We start from the raw sequence: 8,655 nt of genomic DNA on the forward strand, positions 1-8,655 counted from the left end.
GGATGAGCACCTTCTTGCTCAGGTCTCCATTGGCTACCGCTGTGATGATCGTGCCAATCTCGCGCAGCACTTCTTGGTAGGTGGCATTGATCTGCGCATTCTTCTCAATCTCCCGCTTCAGCTGCTCTATAGATGAGGAATTGCCCAGTGTGTCCAATGCCGCCTTGGTCGCACTCTGCTGGGTCGTCAGTTGCGACTTGATGCCGTCGATGAAAGCCTTTTGGCTCTTGATCTCCTGCGCTTGCTGGTCAATATGAGTTTGCGCATTGCGACATCGACCCTGCTCAGCTTCAGGAAGACGATCATCTCTGCTTTCAGCACTTCAAACAGTCACGAACAGTGGGAATTTGTCAACACCAGAATACCACCTTGAATGCTTTGGCTGCCCTTGCAGTCCATGAAATGCAAGCAAGAGGTATAAGCTCCTGAGAAATTGCGGCATTAGACTAGCGCACGCTACTAACGCAAAATTACTAGCCCGCTTCCCATGAGCCGGGCCGTTAATTGATCCGATGATGCTTCTGGCTTTCATTGGTCGGACCGTCATTCCGGTTAATCAATACTGGTGCCAATTGAACAGAGATGCGCGAAGAGTGTGTAAGAAGTAAAAGTTGGAGTCTGCAAGGACTCCTTTGCCTCTATACATTCGCCCTCTTCATGCCGGATATTTCTTATTCGGGGTAGGAATGGAGCGCTATAGGCAAGTTAGAACCAAGGTCATGGAGAACCGGAGTCTACGTGTTTATACCGGATGCTGGCACTACCGTGGCGCGGAGTCCCCGCTAGCTGCCGCTGTCGCAAGGTACATGCAGAGACTTTATCGGGCCATGTACAGTAGTCGCGACGCCGATCCCGATCTTGACCTTAGATAGCAACTGAAATGCTTGGCCTTATGACCCACTAAAGATCTCGTGGTCAGGTCACATTGCGGCGGAAGGACCTGGAGGACATATGAACATAATTGAATCGATGTGCATAAATATCTAATCAGTTGCCGAACCATGTTGGTGGTAGATCCACAATTCTGGGGCGAGCCATGCAGCATGATGACCTGCGCCGGTGCAGTTCCATTGGACTCTACGTGAGGCCCGAGCCACGCGTCATGCGCATGCCGATCGTTATGCTCAAGTCTGTGTTATCGACCGGAGACGATCGGTCGAGGTAATCTGGCGATGCGTAGAGTTTGCCAAGTGCTTCCACACCCGCGCTCTACTTTCCAGGATATGGCAAGTTAAATTCACAAACTGTAACAGTGAACTGCCATAAAAATTGCCACAAAACTCTGCGAGGTATGCTGCGTCTCTCTAATTCTGTTACTTTAATTCCAAAGAAGCAGTCCAGACCGCAATTGTGAACGACGAAAATTACACATCTGATCGTGGAGGCATATGCAAGACGTCCAAAATGCAGTGGCGCTCACCCTCTGCCCCGATCCGCACGAGGCTCGAAGATTATGCAGCTAGAAGGCAGCTTTCGCCGTTCATGATCGGGTGTATGATCCTAGGTAGGCCATGAACCCATGCCTCTGGCTCTGTCATTCATGCACCTTCCTATCCTTCGCTTCACTTTGCCCCAAAGACGGCGTCTCACGGAAGTCAAATTAAGATATGGCCAATACTTCTTGGCAGACACATGAGCGAGGCTATGGCATTGTCTCCGTATTGACTGTACTACTGCATGCCCTGCAGCAGTCCGTCTCTCAGGAGACTCTTGCCCCGTCCCGTATGCATTTGTAGCTCCAGGATAGTGACCTCATCCTGTGAGACACTTGAAATGCTACTGGGTATATCAGCTTGAGTCTATGCAGCGGCGGTGAGATACGCCTACTGACTGGTCCACAGTTTGTGGGGAATTCACGGACGAGGTTCGGTTATGCGAGGCGTATAGAATGTCCAGCAGACTGGATAGCACTACCTGCGCCGTCATCTCTAGACTCTGACAGTGCTCAGACTTTGATTACTACATCTGACCCGGCAAGTCGGTCGTCTGGTGCCCGACTAAACATCACCACTCCATTCGCTAGCAATAAACAAGTCATGATTACACAGGCTCAGTCATTCCATCAATCCTTTGGTTCGGGTAATAGTGATCCAGATTATCATGATCACATGGAACGTCCCGACCGCTTCTCGAATGCAGCCATGAGCAGATCATATTCTCTGGACTCAGTGCACACCCCACCACACCCAATGTCAGCGGAAAATACTCTTGCCGCCCATACGCCCTTCATCCCTCCGCCACCACAACACATGCTTCATGGACAGCAGCCGATGGGACCGGTACCGATACCTGTCAACCCAAGATCACAGCCACGAAAACGTACAATGCGAGCAAACCAGGTCGGTGACTTCCTTAGATGACTGCTGGGAAAGGTCGCTCATCGTTATCAGGCCTGTACTCAATGTCGGCTTCGGAAGCATAAATGTGACGAGCAAGTCGATCCTCATCGATGAGTCCCTCACCACAACTAACACTGATGCAGAGGCAACCCATGCACACCTTGCCAGGAAAGTGCTCTGCGATGCACTTACCATCCGAGCACCCCATCGCGGTAGGTGTCGAGCTTTCGTATGAAAGCATATGAGCATATGCTGAAAAACGTCAGGGCCGACAAGAACATGGACAAGATTATGCAGTACATGCAAGCACATGCCTCAGGCTTGCAATGTATGGCCACGCAAATGGGCAATGTTGAAGCGCGCCTGCAGCACATGGAAGAGCTCAGTAAAAGGTTCAGCGCCAAACTCGAATCAGAAGCCCTAGTAGAGGACCACGATGCCGTGAGGCTACGATCGGAGCTTGATGACCACCGGACAGCACCCCACAAGCTCATACGGTATTGGCCCAGCATACGACCAATTCTGCAAGCGGCGGGTGTCAATTACTCTGACAATTACGTCCGAGATCTTGAGGACCGTAGTATGCTGTCACTGTATACCCCGGGGGGGGTGGACGACTATGCTACACGATCGAGTAGTCGATCACGCACGCCAACGAGCGATGCCGACGTGTGTGAATCACCTGTAACTTATAGCGAGCCTCAAACGGTGCTGTCTCCGGTATGGGGCGATTTGAGACCTGACGACTCACTCCAGCTTGACGTGGAGACCATCAACATGTTATACGAGAGCTATGTCAAGCACATACATATCATGCACCCATTCATCGACGTACGCAAGCTTCGCCGCATGGTCGAATGTTTCGTCGGGGTGCATGGTACGAGTACACAAGATGCTGGCGCTGCCTCCCCGGAAATGCAAGCAAGCCACGATTCAACAAATCCTCTCAAGCGGAAACGGAACGACCGGCCGGCCGAATCCCGCATGCCAACGCCGCCGCACGCAAGCTTTAGGAATAAGGCGAAGGGGAGACAGGCGCAGCACGCTGTCGTATATCTTGTATTGGCTCTTGGAAAGGCGTGTTTGCATAAACATGCCATATCAGGAGTCTGGCATGACACAGCTATGGACAACGGCATGAATTTCAGCAGCACCGCTCCGACGCGAAAGCACTCCACCGCTTCCGTGATGACAGAGCAGATATCGCCTACTATAAGCTTCTCTTCTGTGAAACAGGGGTTACAAGGCCATCTCAGCACGCCATTGACGGAGCTTCCGATACGTCATCCGTCTGTCACTAGCACGATGTCTGTCGCTTCAGCCAACGTCCATCGCCTGCCTGGTTTAGCGTACTACGCCAAGGCAGCGGTGATCTTAGGCGAGCAAGGTGACGGCAATGACCTCATACATGCACAGATGTTCTTGCTTGCTGGTTTGTACAAGGGCCAGCTGGCCCGGGTGGTCGAAAGCATGAGCTGGATCACGAGAGCCAGCCGTGTGGCCATGACACTGCTCGAACGCTACCAGCTCTATACGGATTACTGGACAGCGCATGGTGACATCCGTAAGAAGCTCGCCAGAGGCCAGGCGCGCATCACCAGCAAGAATGCTAATTTGGTTGTTCTTGTATCCTGGTCATGCTTACAATTAGAAAGCGACATCCTTGCCGACATTCGACTACCATCTAGTGGCATTCAGAGCATCGAGAACTCACTATTGATGCCACATAACAGCCAAGAAGACGGAGATGGTGTCCATGAACAATTTCCACGTCACGAGAACCAGGACGAGTATGATAATATTCTGATATATTATACCGCACAGCTTTTTCTTCGTCGGAAGCTGAATCAGATACACCGAGAGATGTACGGATCTGATTGCCTCAGTCAACCGCTGGAGCAAGTGCGCGAAACACTGGGTGGCTACGAGCTATTGCTACATTCCTGGCGAGGCTCGTTACCGGGTGGCTATAAGTGGGACGATAAGGAGAAGCCGGCGGAAAGTTTACTCGCCGCCAGGCTCCGTGCAAAGTACTATGTGAGTGCTGCTCCTCTTCAGAAGCTTGCGAGTCTGCTAATGTGATGTACAGGGTATGTCACACCTTCATGCGTCATATCCTTTGCTCTTACTCCTCACTTCTGACTACTCGAGTCCAACATCATTCACGCTTGAGCCTGTCGTGCATTTATGTGCTCCATTCTTTACATCGTGTCGCTGACACACATGCTGAACAGGCGCACGCTACTTGGTCAACCGACCGTTTCTCGATTATGCCCTGCACATCATGCCAGCCATCAAAGACGGTAGAACTGTGAGGGAAGCAGCACGCGATGTAATCGGCGAACCGCGCCATGAGGCCGACATCCACATCTTCGAAGCAATTCAAGGCATGTCAGAACCTGGAATCTTGAGAGCCTGTAGACGCTGCATCGAGGCTGCTATTCAGAGTACTATCGCCTTCGATGGTGTCCCTGAGCACGACCTCATCGTAACTAATATCCACGGCACAGCTCACGCGTAAGTGTTCGTGCTTTGCTGTTTCATGAGAAGCTTGCTAACCTCAATAGACAATTTGGGAACATGCTTGTTCTCTCAGCAGCATATTACAGCAAGAATTTAAATCCGATGGTACCTCCGGATCATTTCAAGACCCTGCTTGAGCGGACGGTCGCCTTTCTCCGCCGAGTGGCATCTATATCACCTACATGCAAAGTGGACAGCGAAATATTGGAGGAGCTGCATTGGAGGTCTTTTGGAGTTGCGCATCGTACATGACATATCGACGGCACTGACAGCACATGCCGGACGAATTTTACGGGAAATTTATGTGGACAAGGCGATGATGGTAGGAGTATGTGTACGGGCGGCATGACAGAACGTACATATGGGTGGGCAGGTTTCGGATTTTGTATTGTCCAGTGCGACTATAGCTCAATTGGCTGCTTTTTCGGATGTTGTCAGACATGCTATCCTGGACATGGCTTTGTACGTGGGCGTTCATCGCCAGATACCTAATGAACGATCACTGTCTACCTGCATTTTCCACAGTCGGTACCCAAGTGTCTTCCGCCGTTAAATGTCCTCTCGAGAGCTTCGGATGGCCAATGCTCGCGTATTCAGACGGGAATTGAAACGTAATTGACCTTGAGCTTACGCTGTTAAGCCAAAGTCGGGAGCCATATCTCCGACATCATACTGTGGCCCTGTCTGTTCTCGCTCCTTCAATCACAGTCTCTTCCTCAGAATTCCACATCCCCAGCAACAGTGCCTGAACACTCTCCGCATGTTGTCTTGCCTGGATCTCAAACTCACTTATCGTGGCTTCACGGGCAGCGAGTCATCCAGTCGTCTCAGCAGGATTGGTGTTAGGAACACGTTCATCTATCTTGGCTTTGACTCCATGACAGGAGATGGGGCTGCCTTGTTGCTAGCACATTTGGGATCTTTCTTCGAAAGACACCGATAGTTTGGGCTCTCGGAATATTGCTTCCGTTTGGCCTTGTATTACGGACAGTAATTCGCTTCCGTACGCGGGGCGAGGCAAGATGCGCTAGGCGATGGTCCGACCCATAGCTTCAACATTTATGGCAGCTCAGCACTTGAAACAAAGATATCTAGTCATTTGGTCTTAGACTCTTTCAGTAGAGCAATCAGCTCGCGTTGGTGAGCCAATTGCTGTGCCATCTGCTCCTTCTGCTGCGCTAGCTGTCGCTCCGTCTACTCCTTTTGCTGAGCTAGCTGTCGCTCCCTCACCACTCGTTGCTTGTCTTGCTCTTGTCGCTGAGATATAGCTTCGATTTGCTGGATACGCACCATCTTCAAGAGTTGATCACGAAGCCTTTCATGCTCTTGCTGCAGCATCGCGGTGGATGAAAGCGAGGGCTTCTTAAACCTTGCATCTTCCTGCGATGATTTGCTGACAGTGGATTCTTAAGAGCCATCAACCAGATCCTGTTGAGATGTGAAGGACGCCATCGTGGAGCCCCTGAGCTTCGACAAAGCGCTTCTAATCCGAGCCAGGTGTTGAGGAAAGAAGACATCGTAGATGGCACGTGTAATATTGTATGCGCGGGATGATGCCTCTGATCGCAGGTCGGTGGCGATATCACTAAGATACAACTGATGTCGAAAGAAAGTGAGCTTGTCACCTTCAATTTTCGCGAAGTGACCAAAGATTTTGATCATGGAAGCGTCGTGTGCAATGGAGAAGACCAGGACTTTGCCATCCAGTTCTTCTACAGCAGAAAAGTTCCTGTACAGCTAGATCTGAGCACGCACAGCAATACTAGCACCGTCCATAGCCTGCCGTTCTGCAGCGTCCACAGGTTTGTCACTGCCTTTGACTTCGCAGATTAAGAACGGATAGTATATGTTCTCGGGGAACAAGTTCGGACTCGCGCTTGTGTAGCTTTATTGGAGTTTCTCCTTCTCTTTATTGGTGAAGGCAGAGCCTGCCGCTCCTGCAACAAAGTCCGGCTTCGGTCGCGCGCCGCATAGGGTGTTGCATTGAGTCCATTTGGCATTCAACGCCTCGCATGTGTTCCAGTGAGGCGACGCAGTCAATATGGAGGAGCTCCGGAGATGGCACAAGGACAGGCATGATATCTCGGACTACACGAGCCTCATTGGGAAAGCGTTCATACTACCGTCGCTAGGGACAAGGATCGTGCATTTGGGCGTGCGAAACGAATTCGAGCATTCCAAGCCATATGATCACGGCGCTGTCGCTCGACCCACGCTGGATCCTTCAGATCTCGAGGCGCGTGCTCGCAGTCTTCCACATACTGATCCCAGTCCGTTGCGGTCGTCTCGTGGTAGCTGCTACCGTCGTAGACCAATTCTTCGACATATTGGCGAAAGTAAGGGTGCTGCAGCACCTGGCGCAACTTCGTGATCACGTCCAGACGCCACGCAAACACAACACACGGGAGGAGGAAAAGGCGAGCTTTGCTCTTCGAATGCGCGGTTCACGAGGCGGTAGGCGGCGATATCGCTCGACGGTGGGGTGGAGAGGTAGGAGAAGATGCGGACGAGAAGCTCCGAAGGCAGAATGGTGAGGATGTTTGCCTGCTGTGACGACGGCCTGAACATGGAAAGGTGTGTCCATCGCAACAACGTCGCGCTACGATTTTCGAGATCATACTTACGTGTCGCGTGACTGTGGAGTAAAAGCCGACATTATCACGTGCATGTCAAGCGGCCCACTCGCCGTTCCCGCCATCTCCGAGGATCTAAGGCGGCAATGGCGCAATAGCGCATTGTCTCCACTAACTTTGCAGCCCGATACGCGCAATACTGCTTCTAGTCTCTATCGGCGCCAATCTGCTTAGCAGTGGGGGCTGCTCTTCGCCTTCGAAATCTGGCGAGGCAGCATTCGGTCAGTCTAAGGGAGCGGTGTCCTAAGCCTGTGAGCCTCCGAATACACTGGCTCCATTCCTGTACCGGACATTAATGACCTAAACGGCGCAAGACAGGAGCGCCAGAGCTCGCAACCACCATACATACCACAGCAATAACATCCCTGTTCTACACCATCCTTCCGCACCTACCTCACACATTCGTTCTGGGAAGACCGCCAACCTGGCATGCCCTCCTGAGCATTTAACAGGGCCGAAATTGAGCCTGTCGCACTTCGATATGCGTAATGAGGAAACATTCGCGGCAGTTGCCAGTCTGCTCTCCAACCTTGCCAAGTCCCGTACGCCAGCAAACGAGCATTCTTTTCCGGCGCACGCGATCGCCAATGGCGTCAAGAGCCCCAAGATATCACTGCCTGGCGAGAATTCAGTGGAGAAGAGGACGTTGGAGCGCGAGTTGACCGCGCTGTCATCGCGGATTAATTTTCTGGAAGCGAAAGCTGCGTCTGGCTCCGCATCGTTACCTATTACACTCGATGAGCCTTTGGCTTCAGCATTTGCAGAGACTCCAGCTTCGCCCAAGACTGCAACAACAGCGTCAAGAGAACGTTCGGCTTCGTGGGTCAACAGCCTGCTTGGTAAGAGCGACGGAGATCAACGGACGTGGCAACTTACCGGAGAGCAATTTGCATGGCTGCGAGAGCATATCGACCAGCAAGGGCAGGAGATCAAGAGCCAAAAGGACTTCATCGACGGCATCAAATCGCAATTGACGACCCAGCAGATTGCGACCAAGGCTGCAATAGACACACTGGGCAACTCTTTATCTATAGAGCAGCTGAAGGGGGAGATTGAGAAGAATGCGCAGATCAATGCCACCTACCAAAAAGTGCTGCGCGAGATTGGCACGATCATCACAGCGGTAGCCAATGGAGACCTGAGCAAGAAGGTGCTCATCG

The 8,655-nt window shown here is 51.8% G+C and overlaps 4 protein-coding genes across 4 annotated transcripts; 2 read left to right on the forward strand and 2 right to left on the reverse strand.

Moving 5' to 3' along the window:
- Positions 1–10: 10 nt before the first annotated feature.
- Positions 11–306, reverse strand: NIK1_3 (histidine kinase osmosensor; the record flags this gene model as incomplete). The annotated part of the gene is made up of 2 exons (XM_064843609.1): positions 11–244; positions 280–306. Coding segments are annotated over 2 exons (261 nt in total), but the record flags the coding sequence as incomplete, so codon positions are not given.
- A 2,312-nt stretch (positions 307–2,618) lies between these two features.
- On the forward strand, positions 2,619–5,114 carry LTS14_010962 (uncharacterized protein; the record flags this gene model as incomplete). Its single annotated transcript, XM_064843610.1, has 4 exons — positions 2,619–4,376; positions 4,429–4,528; positions 4,574–4,856; positions 4,907–5,114. 4 exons carry the CDS (start codon positions 2,619–2,621, stop codon positions 5,112–5,114), a joined length of 2,349 nt encoding a protein of 782 aa, XP_064688809.1.
- Positions 5,115–6,976: 1,862 nt separating this feature from the next.
- Positions 6,977–7,518, reverse strand: LTS14_010963 (uncharacterized protein; the record flags this gene model as incomplete). Its single annotated transcript, XM_064843611.1, has 3 exons — positions 6,977–7,216; positions 7,266–7,422; positions 7,487–7,518. The coding sequence occupies 3 exons, from the start codon at positions 7,516–7,518 to the stop codon at positions 6,977–6,979; spliced, it is 429 nt and encodes a 142-aa protein (XP_064688810.1).
- Positions 7,519–7,976: 458 nt separating this feature from the next.
- On the forward strand, positions 7,977–8,645 carry NIK1_4 (histidine kinase osmosensor; the record flags this gene model as incomplete). Its single annotated transcript, XM_064843612.1, has 1 exon — positions 7,977–8,645. A coding segment is annotated over one exon (669 nt), but the record flags the coding sequence as incomplete, so codon positions are not given.
- Positions 8,646–8,655: the final 10 nt, after the last annotated feature.

The sequence above is a fragment of the Recurvomyces mirabilis genome, assembly GCF_035927965.1.
Source record: "Recurvomyces mirabilis strain CCFEE 5264 chromosome Unknown scaffold_70, whole genome shotgun sequence".
Classification (NCBI taxonomy): Eukaryota; Fungi; Ascomycota; class Dothideomycetes; order Mycosphaerellales; family Teratosphaeriaceae; genus Recurvomyces; species Recurvomyces mirabilis.